Raw genomic sequence first — 17,878 nt, forward strand, 5'->3', positions numbered from 1 at the left:
CTACTGTGTAGCATAGGGAACTATGTTCAATATCTTATAATAACCTATAACGGAAAGAAATCTGAAAAAGAATATATATATGTATATATATATTTCTTCAGTTATATATATATAACTGAATCACTTTGCTGTACACCTGAAACATTGTAAATCAACCGTACTTCAATTAAAAAAAATATGAGCTGCATTATGAAGCCAGGCTTCCTAGAAGAGGTGATGTGGCAGGTTTAATAGCCAGGACTGAGATTAACTTCCTTCTAGACTCTCTCCTCCTCCACACACCTTGCTGTTGGATAACTCATCCTTTGGCTGGGGGATATGTGTGGGGGGGAAGTGGCTGAGAAGATCAGTGGAGGGGTAAAAAGGACCCTGACAAAGCAGCTGGTCTAGTAAACTGCAGAGGCCTGCAGCATTTTCAAAGTTAGGAAGAAACTAATTATGTGTTCCTCTCCCATATTCTGAAGGCAGTGCCAGTTTATTGAACACTTAACAATTTGTACTGTTTTGCATTTGTTTCTCAGTGTTGTTGTGCTGTAATATTCATTAGCACTTTGTAAGATATTCTCTTGTGGAAATGTATCTGAATTGCTTTTAGTTCATTATAAGCAGACTGTGGGTGTCTGCTCTGATGCCGGTTCTGGGAAAATGGTTGCAAAGAACTCTTGTGAATCATCTATGCTCTTAAGGAAATGAGAAAGAAAATGATCATGTCCCTAGCCTTTCACGCCATTTTCTAATTTAATGTTTGTGATGATACATTTTATGTGTCAACTTGACTGGGTTAAGGGATGCCCAGATAACCTGTAAAACACTTCTGGGCGTGTCTGTGAGGGTGTTTCTGGGAGATATTAGCATTTGGATCAGTAGACTGAGTAAAGAAGATCGTCCTCACCAATGCAGGTGGACATCATCCAGTGTGCTGAGCACCTGAATAGAACAAAAAGGTGCAGGATGGGCCACTTTGCTCTCTCTACCTGAGCTGGGACATCCATCTTCTCCTGCCCTCAGTTATCGGTGCTCCTGGTTCCTGGGCCTTTAGACTAGGACTCAGATTCATACCATCAGCCTCCTGGTCCTCAGGCCTTCAGACTTGGACTGAGTTACACTAACTTCCTTCTTGGTCTCCAGTGTGCAGTCGCTAGATCATGGGACTTCTCGGCCTCCAAAATCAAGTGAGCCAATTGCTGTAATAAATAAATATATATAATTGGTTTTGTTTCTCCAGAGAACCTTGACTGATACAATATTTCCCCAAAAGAGTGGAAAGAAACATGATTTCGTCTTCTGCAGATGAGGACTGAGCAGTTAAGAAGAAAGTGAATAACTAAACAATGTACACGTCTGTAAAGTGCCATGGAGGGACTCTTACTCACACTTACCTGACTGCAAGGTTCATAACCTTTTGATCACCCAGTGTGGTTGGGGAGATAGATGAGGCCCATGTGTGAGGAAAAGTATGAAAGGCAGTCTATAAAATATGCATAAGCCCGTACAAGGCACATGCTGAAGAAATGGCAGGATCCTCAAGGGCCATGGAATTTCTGACCCAGACCATCTCATTCTGATACAGTCAATTGCTTATTCTGAAGAAGGGTCTTAAAAACAGGTGTCTGGCAGTCCAATCGTTGCCTTGGCCCAAGGTGGACATGCAACTCGCTGACAGCTCAGACTTGTCCTTTGACAAACACTGCAAGTACCAGTACGTCACATTACCCAGAGAACTTTCCAAACAAATACCCACTACCCATCTGATGTCTGAAGTAGAGAAGAGCGCAGGAGACTTGGTATCCGAAGAGTTCGGGCTGGAGTCATTACATGATTCATGAGTGAGGACCACCTGTTCTTCTCTTCAGACCACCGCTCCAAAAGATCAACAACAAAGAAGTATATCTAGGGATCGGCAGTTAAATCTTTCTCAAATTAATGTGCATGTGTATATAAGATAGTATTCAGTGAATGCTTGAAAGATGTACAAATTATTCATCCATACCTGTGTGTGAGCTATATTCTTCATAGCAACAGAGCTCAGTTAAATGCAAGTAGGTTACTGTAAGGCGTTTAAGATAAATTTTCTTCTAGTCAATTTTTCTCTTCACATAAGTTTGACTTGACATAAAGCCTGTTTGACTTTACCTGTTACTTTTGTTAAAGTTTGTACATTGCATTTATTTAACGGTCTGCTTGGCCCACTGTCCCTTTTTGATGATGGTGGTTCATTCCCCCTAAAGTTATAATTAAGGCTTTATCTAAAAACTATAGTTCAACAGTGGAGTTGATTGCACCAGTGGTCAGAGGAGACCTTGTATAGGTTATGTGTGAAGGACATCAGTCCCCTCTAAAGGGCCTGGGGCACAACCCCAGTGGGGGACTTCCTTGGTGGCCCAGTGGTTAAGAATCCGCCTGCCAATGCAGGGGACACGGGTTCGAGCCCTGGTCTGGGAAGATCCCACATGCTGCGGATCAACTAAGCCCATGCACCACAACTACTGAGCTTGTGCTCTAGAGCCCTCAAGCCACAACTACCGAGCCCGTGAGCCACAACTACTGAAGCCCTTGCGCCTAGAGCCCATGCTCCTCAACAAGAGAAGCCACCGCAATGAGACGCCCGCGCACCACAACGAAGAGTAGCCCCCGCTCGCCGCAACTAGAGAAAGCCTGCGCGCAGCAACAGACTCAACGCAGCCAAAAAAAAAAAAAAAAAAAAAAAAAAAAACCCAGTGGGACGCTTCATTTCAGATGTTGGTGAAGAGACCTAATCAGATCCTTTCTTGGGAAATGCAAACTTAGGGACACACAGACAGTGAGTTAGGAGAGCTCAACTTGTTTCCTTAATTATCCCTTTCTCCCTCTCTGGGCATCACAGTCCTGGCATTCCTGGACTCAGAATAATTGAGCTGCTGCTACCATGTGCTCTCCTGCTACTTTACTTCCCCACATAGCCTTATAGTAAACCTGGACTACTAAAGGAGATTTCTGTGAGTCTTCCCTTATTACCTGCCAAGGACCAGTAAATGGCATGAGTCTAGGTATATTACTTGGCCAACAGGGCCTGCTCAAAGTCTTCATGCCCTCAACATACCTTACTATCTATCCATTCACTCAGCCCATCTAAGTTCAGCATGCACTGTGTTGCACCAACTGTTGTGCAGAGAACTAGGAACATAGAGATGAATAAGACAGTCTGTTTCCTTTGGGATTTGTATCTTATTGGGAAGTCCAGAGGTGATGCCCAGGCCCATTCTACTGAAGGAGGGCCATAGGAGTCCATTTTCCTTCTCCTGTATCACACTTACTAACAGCCAAGGGCCCCATTTTTCTGTGGTCAGAGCGGTAAGTCACAAGTCCTTAAGTAAAACACAGCATCTCATTGACACTAGGAAAAAGTCTACACATCTTAGTGCCTGTCACTATCTGATGCAAGCACTTCTCATGTCCATAATTACTACTTTATTTCTGAATATTCTATTCTATAGCTGCAGGAAACTCTTCACACTTCCCTGCTCTGTTCATGCCCCTTCTATACATTTATGCCCCTTCTAACGTTATTTCCTCTGTAAGAACGTCTTCCCCTAAATCACCCTTTTGGCTCACTCTTACTTGATTTTCTGGAATCAAAACTTAGTTCAATCACACCTCTAGGAAACTTCGTGATATACCTAGGAAGAGTTAGGTACCTGATGCAAGTTGAATTGTGTTCCCTCCAAAAAAGATGTGTTGACATCTTAACCCCTAGTACCTTAGAATGCTATCTTATTAGGAAATTAGGGTCACTGAAGATGTAATTAGTTAAGTTAAAATTAGGTCTTACTGGAGGAGGGTGGGACCCCATCCTGTATGACTGGTGTCCTTATAAGAAGACGGCCATGTGAAGACAGAGATACACAGGGAGTATGCCATGTGAACACAGAGGATTGGAGTGATGCATACACTGGCTAAGGAATGCCGTAGATTGCTAGCAAAGCACCAGAAGGTAGGAGGAGAAAAAGGATTTCCCCCCACTGGCTTCAAGGGAGCATGGCTTGGCTAACACCTTGATTCTGGACCTCTAGCCTCCAGAACTGTGAGACAATAAATTTCTGCTGTGTTAAGCGGCCCAGCTTTCAGTACTTGGCTGCAGCAGCCCTAGGAAATGAATACAGTGTTCTTCCTCTGTGCTCTCACCACACTCTCCTTTTAAGTATCTGTGTGTCAGTCTATCTTCCTCTAGACTAAATTTCTCAAGGGGAAGGGCTGTCTTATTCACCGATGCTGGATCATTTCTAGAATAGTGCTTGATATAGAAAAGAGCCTGGGAAAATGTGTGCTAAATGAACAAATGAAGGAAGGAAGAGGTACAGGAGATTGGTGACTATATGGGAAAGCATCCACGAGACTGTCACAGGTTTTTGTTTTGTTTTTTTCTGGTTTTATTTTATTTTTAACAGTTCTACCGCCAGAATGTTTGCCTTCAGTTCTTTGGAAATCATAGCTTCCTTCTTAAATGTACCTCCAAAGGAAATGGTCCCGTATAAGAATAGGACATTCTTTTGTAGGAGGGATTATTACAAGCAAACTTGAAGAGGAAAGTTGATAACAAAGGAAGGGACCTTAACTGAGGGAGCTCAGGTCTTGGAGAGGCAGAGTTGTTCTCCCTGAGCTAAGAAGACATGAATTAGGGGCCCCCAAAGATCTAGAAATAAAACATTATTATACTTCTCAAGACTCATCCTTCTGGCTAATTTTCTTGTCTTATTCCTTATGCTTCCAGGTCCTGAATGTCTGTGCCGTTCTTGCCTCTATATCTCTGATCTCTTCTCTCAGAATTCCTGTCCTAACTGTAATGGTTTTTAAAAATTTTTTTAATAGATATATTTATTTATCTTTGGCTGCGTTGGGTCTTCGTTGCTGTGCGCGGGCTTTCTCTAGTTGCAGCGAGCGGGGGCTACTCTTCGTTGCGGTGTGCATACTTCTCATTGTGGTGGCTTCTCTTGTTGCAGAGCACGGGCTCTAGGTGTGCGGGCTTCAGTAGTTGTGGTACGCGGGCTTCAGTAGCTGTGGCTTGCGAGCTCTTGAGCGCAGGCTCAGTAGTTGTGGCGCACGGGCTTAGTTGCTCCAGGGCATGTGGGATCTTCCCGGACCAGGGCTCAAACCTGTGTCCCCTGCATTGGCAGGCGGATTCTTAACCACTGCGCCACCAGAGAAGTCCTTTAATGGTTTTCTGAACAACTTTTCAAAACTTCACGCAAGGGTCACCTCTTCAATAATGCCTTTGCTGATCCCTATCCCAAGCCTCTGTGCCAGCACTGCATGAGGCACAGATTTCTCAAAGGATCTATCTACCTGCACATGTATACATAGTTAGACCAATCATGAGCCCCTGCTCTTCTTCAAAGCAGGAGTTACGCCTTTCCATACTTTCACATCCATCTCATTATGGGGCGTATGGTAAGTGCACAACAAATGTTAATGGAATGAAGAAATGAAGGACTGGCAAATCTTGTCTCCAGGCAATTTGAAATACTTATTATGTTCCAGCCACGAAGACAAAAGTTGGCGGATAAGCTGTAAAACAGTATTCTGTTAAGGAAAGTAACCTTCTTTTCCACTTGAGACAGAGGTAGAAGAACTCAGCAACAATCATTGCAGGATAAGTGGCAATGAATATTTGGAGAAGAGACTTCGGAGTTGGGAAGAGGGGAAGGACTCATAAAGGTAGGAGTAGAATCTCATTCTTGAGAAATAGTTCCGTGCCATTCTTTCGTCGTTGGCCTGATGTTGGTGGCCAGGCACAGCTGAGCTAGCCGGCAGGAGGATGGATGGGATTTAGGAAGGTCCTTTGAGTAAAACTCTCTTCTCTCTTTCTGATCTAATCTAATTCCAGGGGCCCAGATTGGATGGGGAAGACAAAACCACCCAGGCAAGAAGAGTCAAATATCCTCAGCAAATATTGGCAGTGCTCATTTACTCCTCATTGGCCCCATACCCCAAAGGTGGGGGAAGAGAATTCCAGGCTGAAAATATAATTAGTCAGCCTGCTGGTTTGGGCTCTAATTTAATCTGGGCAGCTGTGCCAGGAGCCTGTATTAGCATGACACTGGGAGGCGGAGAATATAATTACTGAGCAATAGAGTAGGGGAGGAGAAGTGAGATGGTGTCCAGTTTGTGCCTGTGTTAGAGGATGGGGGGTGCAGGGTGATGTCAGTGGAAAGTGAGGATTCCCCTGGGAGAAGGGACGAGGAAAGAGACTTCTGTCCGTGGATGGACGGTGACTTTAATTTGGCTTTTGAGAAATTATGTGTGTGGAGCGCAGAATGTGTGCACGTGTGTTGGTGTGTTTTTCTGGGGGGGGGGCGGTGAGCTTGGTAGCTAGCTGCTCGTCCACTCTGCATGACAAAGGTGAGCTTGAGAGTTGATGGATGGGCCTTGTTAGCTAGTGTGGAGGAGAAGGGGACAGGGGACGGGAGTGTTGGAGCAGGTTGTGGTTGAATTCTGGACTGACATTCTCAGATACCTTTTCAGTGGGTCTGTCTAAATGGGGAAAGCAGAAGGATTTTAAATTTGTACACTCATTATCTCCTCCTTGTCTTAGGCAAAAGAAATGTGATTGAAAAAAATACTTCGTAGGCAATTTCATTTAGACCAAAAAGCTACCAGCTACTCATTTTACTTTGAGGATGCCTACTTTGTGCAGAGCTCTGGGTTAATAAGCAGCTTATACTTTAATGTCTTAAATTGTCCTTTGAAAGCTCAACAAGGTATTTGGTATTATAATTCCCACTTAACAATGGAGGAAACTGAGGCTCAGAGATGTTAATTGCAATACTCACAGTCAGACAGCTAGTAAGTGTTAAAGGCATAATTTAAATCCAGGCCTGTCTGACTCAAAACACTATGCTATTAACCAGCAACCCAAAATAGGTGTTATCCTCTCCATATATATTTTGGGAAACTGAGGCTCGGAGTAGTGATGTAATTTACATTAGCTCAAAACGTGAGTTAGTATCACAACTGGAAACAGATCTTGGATCTCACACTATGCAGCCTTTTTTGCATAAAGGACATATAAAGGAAAGAAGATATTATTTACCAGGAAAATAACTGGATGTCTTGAAAGATGTAGAAATAAAAGAACGGTTTTCCTCACCCTCAACCCAACGCTCTTTTCATCATAAGTAAAAAGTGTGAGAACAAACAGCTAAATTCTTTGCTCACTTACTATGTACTGGGTGATATACTAAGCTTTATACACCCTCTCATTTCACTACCACTACCCCAGAGATGTGCACTATTATTGTCCCACGTTACGTGAGAAGACTAAGGCTTCAGGGCTGTGCAGCTCGTCCAAACTCACGTCGCTGGTTAATGATGGCAGGGCAGGGATTCAAATCCTGACAGCCCACCACTCGCTTCATCACCGTCTTCCTGTGAAACACACTTTTCCTTCAAGCATCATCCCACCCTTCCCTCGGTGTCCAAGCTGGACCTGCCAGGTTTATCTACCCCCATAAGGTGACATAAAACTTCAAAACTCCACAGAAATCTTCCTTTATTTCAGTCCTAAGCCAGTTCCCACTCACATTTCAGCCTGTTATTTGGGGGAGTGGGAAGACATATAGATATTTATTGGGGATCTTTTTCTTTACTCTCAGAGTTAACTTTCCCTGTGGCTTTTAACTTTTCCCCTCCCCTGCAACGTCCTGCAAATTTGTCCTCTGTTCTATATCCTAGGGGCCTCTTGTCTTTTAAGCAAAAAACAGAGGCAAAACCTGGTTCTTCCTTTGCTTTTGTACTTTGAGGTTCCATCACTCCTTGGGCTCTCTTGTTCCCAGGCAAAGATCTTCCCTGGGGACCTTGAGAGCCACTGGGAGTAGGAAGGGAGAGAAGTCAGCTCTTGCCTCCCGAGGGAGGGAAGGAGGGAGGGAGGGAGGGAGGAAGGACAGAGGGAAGCTATGCTCCAGGGACTCTGGACAACTGATTAGCTGGAGGAGATGGCCCTGCCTGCCTGCCCAGTCCTGCTTGCTCAGCTGCTCAGCGTCGGCCCTGCCCCGAGAGAAGAGTGGTTCTTCTCTAGGGTCCCTGCCAATCTCGTGGGCTCTGGCAAAGGAGCCAAGAAGGACTCAGATGCGTCCTGCATCCCAAAGCCCACAGGCACCACTGGGCAGCTCCACAGCCCACGTCCAGGAAGCCAGAAGAGGCATCTTGATTTCACAGGTCTCCCTACCCCTGAAATCCTCCATCCCTACAGCTTTTACGCCCTATGTTTTCCCCCCTCAGACCCCCATATCCTCTCCTCCCTCTTCAGAAGAAGGAGGGACGAGCTATAATTAGAAAAATCTTCTGACTGAAAGTCAAAAAGGTTAGTTTTGTCACTAGCTGTGTGAGCAATATCTTCCTCTATAAAATAAGACAAATGGCATCTGCTCCTTATTGCCCACCATGCTGGGAAGAAAATGCATGTTAAGAAGCTGGTTATATCAGTTACTGAGACAATGACAAGGGTTGCTCTTAGTATGACCATCGCAATGAGTGGAGCAGAAGTGATACAGGTTTCATAATCAGACCAGGGATGAAATCCTGGCCTTCTACGGAGACTGCTGGAACTAATTTTCTTCATCTGTACATTAGGAATAATAATGCCTGCCTTGAAGGGTTGCTGTGAGATTTAAGTGAGTGGATGCATAGTGAAACATGTAGAAGAGAGGTAGGTGGATAGTGAGAGCTTAAGAAATGTTTGTCCTCTCCCAGATTCTAATGGCCCCCAAATCCAGCCCAGAGCTGTAGGCTCCTGCAGTTACCACTGTGCTGGTTGTGCCTTGCACAGGGGTGTCTGCCCAAGCGAGCAAATACAACCAAGGTGGGTGCTCTGAGATCAGGCAGCATTGACCTGGAAGAAGGGTATTTTTTCCCCCTCTAATCTATCAAGGTTGTCATGTGCTAGACTCAAGGTTAAAAGGTTTCTTGAAGCAAGTTAGGACTCCAATACCAGAGTTCTAGGCAGAAGAAGGACAATGTACAGGAGTTAAAGATAGTAAAATCACTCTCTCTCTCACACACACGCACACGCACACACCACACACAAACGCGTAATGCACAGACACAGCTTCCAGAATGATATTTCTAAACATGGTTCTAATTATATCCTACCCTACTCCATATATTTTTGATATATTTTTGACTCTCCACCACTAAGAAAATATAATACTAAAACTAGTAAGTGAAAGTTGAAAGTTTGATAAAGTATGATGTTTACATACTTTCAAAATATTTAAAAGCACTTATTAATTAGATAGGAAAATTATAACTTTACAATAAAAGACAAAACAAAAGAATACTGCCTCATGTTACCAATAATGGGAAAATTTATGCCATGTGCTTCCCGATGTGATGCACTGAGAAGGATGTTACATCACTTACATCATCCTGACCCGTGAAAGTTGTCTAACCCAAAGTTAATCACATGCAACTGCAAAAAAACCAACTTGGGGGACGCTCTACAGGATAGAAGGACTATACTGTTCCCCAATGTCAAGGTCATGAGAGAGAAATGGAAGTTGAAGAGCAGTTCCAGACAAAAGGAGACGAAAGAGACGTGAAATCTATGTGCCGTGTGTGATTCTGCACATTATGGGGGAAGAAATGAAATTTGAATAAGATCTATATTAGATAATAGTATTGTATCACTGTCAGATTTCCTGATTTTGATCATTGTACTAGACGTGTAAAACTCAGTAACTTTGTTTTTAGCTAAAGGGTAAAGGGGCATAACATCTGCAAATTATTCTCACATGGTTCAGAAAAAAAAAAGAGACTGTGTGATAAAGAAAAATATTAACCGTTGTCAGTCAAGGTGACAGATGTCCTGGAGTTCTCTTTATTCTTCTTACTCTTCCATAAGTTCGAAATTATTACAAAAGAAAAATTTACAAAATAAAACAAAGTTCAAACCCTGAACCATGACATCCAAGGATTTCTTAGATCTAGCCTCAAACTGTCTTAACAATCTTATGTTCCTCTCGTTCTTCGTCATACAACTCACCTTGCGCTACTTGAGTTTTCCCAAACATAACCTGTATTTTCCAACTTGGTACTTAATGCTCACTCAGATCTGCCAGCATAACCTTCATTTTTTCCCCTCAACCTTTTGAAATCCTATTGAACGTTGACCCAAATAAAAATTTACCCAATCTGAAGAAGAAACCCGCATTTACCCACTTTAGCCCCTAAATCCAGCCAATCTCCTGGGTTAATTCATCATTTTGGGTTAGGTCAACCTTCTGAGCTGTGGGCTAGCTGCTGATGCCACCTAGTAAATAACCACAACCGGAACTCAGAGAATTGGTATAGGCTGCCACCTGGTGGTCTTTAGGGGAAAAATTATTTGAAGAATTCATCTGTGAGTACAGAGGTTTGCGGGATGGGAAACGTCAGGACACACAGATTCTGCTTAAAGTCTCATTTAATTCATCTGTAGGTTATCAAATCCACTCTACAGAAGTGGATTTTGAAGACTAGAGTTAATATACATTCATTGTTTTTCCCAGAGTATTTACTCAACAAATGGTAACTAGTATTATTAGAAACAGAAACTATTATACTGGAAAGAACCTTAAAGACCATTTATTTGTATCTGATCATGTTGTAGTGAAGAATCCTGAAATCCAGGAGAGATGCAGAGCAAAGCCTAAAGGATAGGCTTTTGGACTCCTCACTCTTTTACCAAATGTAGGTCAAAAGAAACAAGTTCATCCTGAGTGCAGCAAAAATGATAGTATGTGATCGTAGAACACTTTGGTTTAAATCTCATTCACACCCACCCTCTCATTTACTCCTACCTTCTAAGGTGGGCCCGGCCAGCTGCTATGTCCGGGCTGGTAAGGGCAGGAGGGGCTCCAGAGGAGGGAACTGCTTCTCCAGGGAAGGAGGAGGGCAGTTGTGACAGGAGCAGGTACCTGTGAAAGATGAGATGTTTCCTCCAAGAGGTCTGTTCGAGCAACTCGTCTTTCAAAACTGGGGTGGTTACGCTCCAGTTTTACTTTCTCTTGTGTGTGAATCACTTCCTTTCAGATTTTCTCTCTGTGCTTCTCCCTGGTTCGGCTTCTCTTCTTTCTTCTCCTCACTTCTTCCTCTTTCTTTCTCTCTAACCCTAACAAAGAGAACTCTCCTTGGAGCCGAGACTCCTGCCCAGACCAAGCGCTGGGGTGGATGCTACAGGATGTCCCTCTCTGCAGCTCTCCCTCTGATCAGAGGCTGACGGTTATCCCACTTCCTCTGATCAACTGACACAACGCGGATGAAGCATTTTGACATCTTTCCAGCAATCCTGGTGTGTTGTTCTACCCCCGTCACTGGTGCTGCCCCACCCCCTCCCGTGCCTGCCTGCCCACTCCGCCCACCGGGTCTCTGGTCCACTGTGTCTGGGGAGAGCAGTCTCGCTTTGGGGGAATGGCCTCAGGGCTTCAGAGCTTCCCTTCCGTAGAGATGAGCGAAGGACGTAGGCTTAGAAAAGAGCCCCCCGCTTCCTCCAATCTGTTTAACTCCTGCCCCGTCCTCACCGGAACCCAAGTTCTTGTGTTCTGCCTCTAAACCCTAACCCCACACTCAAACCCTACATTTTTTCCCTTATACTAAATCTACAGCAGCCTCCAAATTCTACCTGCTGTTGTGACTTTTCATGCCTATCCTTTTAAGGTTTTAGAGTGCTGGACCTAAAGACCCCAGCTTAAAATGTTTCCCAAATCCGTGAGGTCACTAGCTTGCTGGCATTTGCTCCATAGTTTCTCGAAGGTTCAACCCACCTTAAATGCTCTTTCACCCAAACATTTTGATTGCATTTCAGTCATCCCCCTCGTTCGTTTCCTACCACCAGTTTTACCATTGCTATGAGTGTTGACTTTGTACCAGGTTCCTGGTAGAGAGGGGAACCCTCCTAGAAGCCCTCTTTTCTTCTAGGTAGGGAGACCAAGCTGAAAATTATTCCACATTTCTCATTCCTTAAGTCCACAGGGCTGTCCTAGCCCCCAAAGTCCTCTGACTCCCATCCTGTGAAATCCCCAGATCCCTCGTCCTCCACTGCACTTACACTCACATCCTGTGGACCCCAGGCTCTGTCCTCCTCAAAGGGGTTGTAAAACACTGAGCTTACTACGTGAATCACACTTGAGACTCCAGTGAAATTAAACAACGTGCTTCTAAATTAAACAGCCTTGATCAGATGAAAGCTAGGACATAGGCTTACCAGATAGTCAAACAATCTGTGTTCAGATCATCTGAGTATGATAAAGACAGGAACATCATTATTTAATCTAGAGAAGGCAGAACTGAAATGGCTGTAGTGGAGGACAACTTCCCCATAAGTAATTTTCTTGGGATGCTCCTCCAAAAAAAAACAAAACAAAACAGACTAAGACATTTGGGAAATAGAAACTCCTAAGAGAGTCACAATTCATATCAGCTTATTAAAAGCTTCGAGAAGTTGTGCCTTGAAGAATCAGGTTTTTCTTTTGTTAACCATGTATTTTCCCAAATAATTTGATCACACAAGAGAGTAAGCCCTCTAGGAGATAGCATTTCATATTGTCTCTCTTTGTATCCCCCTGGATCTAGCTTATCTCTGGAACTTAGAAGGTACCCAATTAAATACAATTTAAATAGAATTGTCATTTCAGATGTCTACAGGAATACCTTCTGCAGAGGCCTGTGACATATCTTTAGTTCTGCTGGACTTACAACTAGGGAAGAGATAGCAAAACAGAATTAAGAACTTTCCTGCAATTAAGTTGAGTGATTCAGGGGAACGGGTGCGATAGAAAAGTTAGCAAATCGCATTTCTTGGAATCCTGTACTCACAGAGCACAGAAGCAGAGAAAAGGACAAGATGATCTCAGAGGACATTTTCTGGTGTGGAGAAAGTTCAGAAAACTTTCAACTCCTTGACGAGTTGAACCCTCACCTTCTCCCCTAGGGTTCCATCCACGCCCTCGCCCCACTTTTGAGCCTTTGGCACAGGAAGGAGACAAACTCACTCAAACTCCCACATTGGTAATTTGAAGAGACAGACTCAGTAGAAAATGACTGTTTGCAAACCCGAGGGTGTGGAAAAGAGAAAGCTGAGAACTGAAATGGAAGCATGTCGCTTGCATCTGGGCCTGGGCAGGGGGGCCCAGCTGCTCGGCCCAGAGCAGCGGCTGTGAGCAGCAGCTTCTCCATCTTGGGACAGCCTCGCTGGGCAGCTGTCCTGGCTCTGCCCCAGGTCTGGCTGGGCAGCCTGCCAACTAGCTCTCAATTCTATAGCTTCAGAACTCATGCCCAGCCCCAGCTCATCTGTTTGATGACACCTCAGTACTCAGAAACTGTTCTTACTTATCAGTGTTATCAGGTTACATGTCTGGAGGATAACATCATTCAAAAGCAATTTTTACTTAGCTTTGCAAAGGCCAACAGGTTGTTTTTCTTTTTCCCTAACGCATTCTCTCTTATCTTCCTAGTGATTTCTTACCAAAGATCCGTCACTTAATATTTTCGTTTCCCGTAATAAACCACACGTGGGTACATCAAAGAAGAGAAAAACAGTGTATGTACATATTATAGGTTTCTAGAACCAAGAGAATCTTAGAAAATATTCCTCTGTTTGTCAGAAGAGGAAACTGATAGCCAGGGAAATTAAGTAATTGTCATATAGCTAGTGTTAAAGCCAGATGGCTTTTTTACTCCCAGTTCAGTGTTTTTACTAAATTTCATAAAGCACCGAGGGAGGCCACCCTAAAATGACAAGCTGGCCATGTGATAAAGTGTTGAACTGAAGAATTGCATGGGCAGCAGAGAGCTAACTCAACATCTCAGATGGTTTAAGGGTTTTTATTTTTAACCAGGGGAAAAAAATGAACAAAATCTCCTAAAAACCTCATCCTGAACTGCATCTAGCAGAAAAAGGACAATTGGTCAAGGTTTCAGGAAGCCTGTGGAATATACGATCAGAGAACTTTACAGTGTCAACTGAGGCCCTTAACGTTATTAAAGGACAGAGGAAGAGTAGCTGAGAGAGAAATACTCTACAACTGAGGAAGAAGACAAACGTAGAAGAATATTCTGGCCTTCTTTGTCCTCCTGGGAATCATATAGCCTTCATCCTAATCTTCCAGCAACAGCTTATAAAGAAGCAAACATTTCTTTAACAAACAAAGTCTCTAGAAATTTCCTTGTGAAATGGCTTCTTTAATCAGTAAGGTCACTTTGATGGATACAGGGATATAGCATTTCAATTTATAGATAAATTGAAAACGTTGTATTAAAGAGCCTTAAGAAAATAGCCGCAATTTGTTGAGCATTTGCCGTGAGTTAAGCCCTGGACTAAATACTCTACATTCCTTTTTTCCTAGAGCTTTGCAACCAGTCCTTTAAGAAGATTATGGCCGAGACAGTCATTCCTGTTGCTGACCAGTCCTGTGCCTTCAGAGACGTTCAGCATCTTTGGTCCTCAGGCACTAAATACCAGGAGCAGCTTCCTATCACTCTAAAAATTAAAATGCGCTATAGAGGTGGTACTTTCCCTGTCCCCAGCATGTTGAAAATAACTGTTAAGGAAATTAATGAATTTCAGAAACTTAAGGTTAAAAATAATTTTAAGAGTTCCATTAGTTAGTTTTTGTAGTTAATTTGTACAGAAAAAAATAATGTTAAAGAGACCAAGGGAGTGCTAGCATTGGCTTTTTTCCTTGTTGATTTTGAGTTAGTTCTCAGAAAAGCACATGTTTAGCACCTACTATGTACTGGGAAAATATGTTAGACATTTTTATCCCTACTTATAAATGAATGTATTGTGTGTGTCTCTGTGTATTAGAGAGAGACATCAAGAATTATTATTTTAATACTACTTATCTTTGAAGAAAATAACGTTTAGAGAACCTAATTTGCTGAGCAGAAATTTTATTTAGGCTTCTTTCCACGATACTATAACTATATTGTGAATATCCAGTGAAGTTGTCCTACTGGCAATTGGAAATGGAATTTGGGAACATGGTAAAAAGAGATCCAGCTGTAGTTATAGCCATAAATTTGGGGGGGGAAAAAGAATGAATATGCGAAAGTCAGTCACAGTTAGCACATCAGAGGTGTGTCTTGTACAATAAATATTATGATAAATATTTATAAGTAAATGACACAGGGAAGGAAACAGAATTAGGACCAGGAAAGAAAGATAGGAAATAACTTGAATGGTGCAACATCAAAGAAGAAAAAGTATTAGGAAATATTGGAGAGATAAGGAGAGGTATCGTCAAGGATGCTGAATGCTGGTCCGAGGTGAAAGTGATAGAGGAATGGGAAAAAATTCTAGAGTCTAGTAAGTCTTCTTGGAACTGAAAGCCAATAAACTGAAGACATCTCCAGGGTGTGACAGATTTTGGAAAATCTTTGGAAAGCAATCATTTATTTAAAAAAAGATATACTTTGAACTGGTTTGAGCATGAAAACAAAACATTAAGAAGTCAACACAGAGAAACAGTTGCTTACAATGGTGCAGTATTTGAAAACAAGCTTCTGGGGAATTTACCAGAGTGTGAAAGAGTTACCAAAACAGATCCACTCTGGCTTAGAGCCCTCTCAAGTGTGTGATGGGGCTGTAAGCATCTTCTCTGAGATAAATGTGAGATAATTTTTGGGAGAGAGCCTTACCATTTTTAGACACCTCTCCTCCTGGAGACAGAAGCTTTATGTGAGGCAGTGGGGTTATCTGAGGCAGTTATATGGTTAGAAGACTTTCCTATACACACATCCTTAAACGAGCTGTACCTTCCCCTTAACAGGAAAAGATCTCCTGTTGTCTTGCAAAGACCACGGCAGCTCTGTGATGGGATGGGCTCCCTAGTGGTGAGCTCCGGGGACCGCAGATATTTTGTTCTACAGTCAGTCTGCCGAGCTAAAGAGCAGAGGATGTGGCCAGGGTAGGAGGAGGGGACTGTACATATGTGAGCGTATGTGTGTGTGTGTTTTCTCATTTCCGCTTCCCCTTTCAAGCTGGCAACAGCATTTTAATGAAGACAAAGATACAATATGCAATATGATACCTTCTCCCTGTCCTCACCTCCATCCCACCCGGGAAGGGCTGTGCCCATCTCTGAGAACTGCTTTGCCTCAAACTCAGCTCTTTACCAGCGAACAGGTGAGTACAACTTCCACCTCAATTTTAAGACTGTCCTGATTTAGGATGGTGCCGGGAGATAGGAGGAAACAAGTCAAAGAAAAATCAGGCTGCGAAGAAAATGGAAATGTCAGGAGAAGAGCTCCCACATCCCTGACTTCAACCTTAAAAAATACATCACTGCGCCTCTTGGAACACGGTGTCTTTATTTTTTTTTTCCTTCCTATTATCAGAGAGGTACTCTTGCTAGGGTCACAGAACATGGGTTCCTTTGACGGCCTGAATTAATATTTAGGAATTTTTCATCCTTCTCACCTGAGAAGTTCCTCTCTGTGTCTTGCTGTCCTCACTTTTGCTTCATTTCAGTCTGATTCTAACTTGGAAAAGTTCTCAAGGAGAAAAGTTTCTTAGCTTCATCTGGGTCCCATTCTAGCATCCATAACTCTGACTCTCGGGAATACCTAGCCAGAATTAATTTTGCTTTTTGTGGGTATGACCACTTTCTTCAAAAGCTGTAGAAGAAAGTTGCTGAGGAGATAACTATAGCAACATATACTAGGGTGAAAGGGGAGGGAGAATTTATACAACTGGACGACACCGGGCCAAATTTACTGGAAGGCTCAAGATCAATAACCACCTGTCAGGTTTGGTGTTCAAGCCGTACATCTCAGAGATGGATCGATGAATATATTGACCACTTAATGACCTGTGTAGTCCTGAGGAGGGATGGGGTCTGCTCCTCCAACACACCTGGTCTCAGTGGTAGCCAGGCTGAGCATGTCACCACCTGCATGAGTTTGGGGGAAGGTAGAGGAGTGGAAAGATCCTCTACGCTGGGGTTTTCCCATGCCCTGCTTGCTACTGAACCCACCATTGGGTGGAGGAGCAGAGGTGCGTCCCCAGTGTAGAACAAGGACAAGATGAAAGAGCCCCCCAGAATTGATAAGACCCCAAGTGTTTGGAAGAGATCCCCAGTGACTCTGTCTACCACAAATAACCCTAAATAGAGAGGCAAGGGAACTTTCTAGACAGTACACAGCAGTGCCCAGGATAAGAGGTTGGAGGTTGCAGACTTTCGACTTGTGTGTCCAATCTTCAGTTATTAGGCTTGAGTGATGAGAGCTAAAGATCTGGTCTAATTTTCCTGTAACTTGAAACATTATTAGGAATAAGGTAAAAGACAGGTTTATTATCTACCTCTACTGAGAATATCAGAGATAACAAGCTAAAGCTATCACAAGAGAGATAGAAAGAGATCTTACAAATGATTTTTTCTTCACGTGCACCCCAAGGAGTTTAGAAACTCTTTACACCCATACTAAAGACACTTTCTCATAACTCCTTTGCTCTACTGAAACTTAGATGGAGTCCTGTGATTAAGCATAATGTAGTAGCCGTGGAGACCCAATACCATCATTTGGTTAATGATTCATGTTCTGTTAGAAAATGGAGAGGAAGTTTGGTCCCAGCCCAGGTGATGATTCACATAGTAAGAGGAAATGATCAGACATCTATCTCCACTTGATAACTGCCAACTGTTCTGTTTACAGCCTAAAAGGACAAGGCAAAGGTGGGTATTCCAGTACCCACAGTACTGTGTGCCCGGCCCACACACGGGCCTACTGCAAAATGGCTTAAACACAGATTTTGAGAAGAAGAGAAGAGGGTGTAGATATTGTGAAAGAAAAAGAGGGAAGAATAAACATGAGTATCTGAGGGACAGAGCTTCATTACCAAGGAAATGAGACTGAAGAATTAAAGATA

At 43.2% G+C, this 17,878-nt stretch overlaps 2 protein-coding genes across 3 annotated transcripts in view; both read left to right on the forward strand.

Moving 5' to 3' along the window:
• The window catches only part of LOC309641650 (uncharacterized protein), a 134,627-nt gene extending 131,363 nt beyond the window's left edge, over positions 1 to 3,264 (forward strand). The window contains exon 2 of the mRNA XM_082421901.1: positions 1,226 to 3,264. Within this exon, the coding sequence (XP_082278027.1) occupies positions 1,226 to 1,235 (10 nt within the window). The 3' untranslated portion in view covers positions 1,236 to 3,264. The remainder of the gene's footprint in view (positions 1 to 1,225) is intronic.
• Positions 3,265 to 3,270: 6 nt separating this feature from the next.
• The window catches only part of TESPA1 (thymocyte expressed, positive selection associated 1), a 56,741-nt gene continuing 42,133 nt past the window's right edge, over positions 3,271 to 17,878 (forward strand). Inside the window, exon 1 of one of the 2 annotated variants that reach the window (XM_082421808.1) lies at positions 3,271 to 16,135. The gene's annotated coding sequence lies outside the window, so the exon portion shown is untranslated. The remainder of the gene's footprint in view (positions 16,136 to 17,878) is intronic. The other variant, XM_082421807.1, reaches the window with a different exon arrangement.

This window comes from Balaenoptera physalus (assembly GCF_965194825.1).
Source record: "Balaenoptera physalus genome assembly, chromosome: 13".
NCBI classification, from domain to species: domain Eukaryota; kingdom Metazoa; phylum Chordata; class Mammalia; order Artiodactyla; family Balaenopteridae; genus Balaenoptera; species Balaenoptera physalus.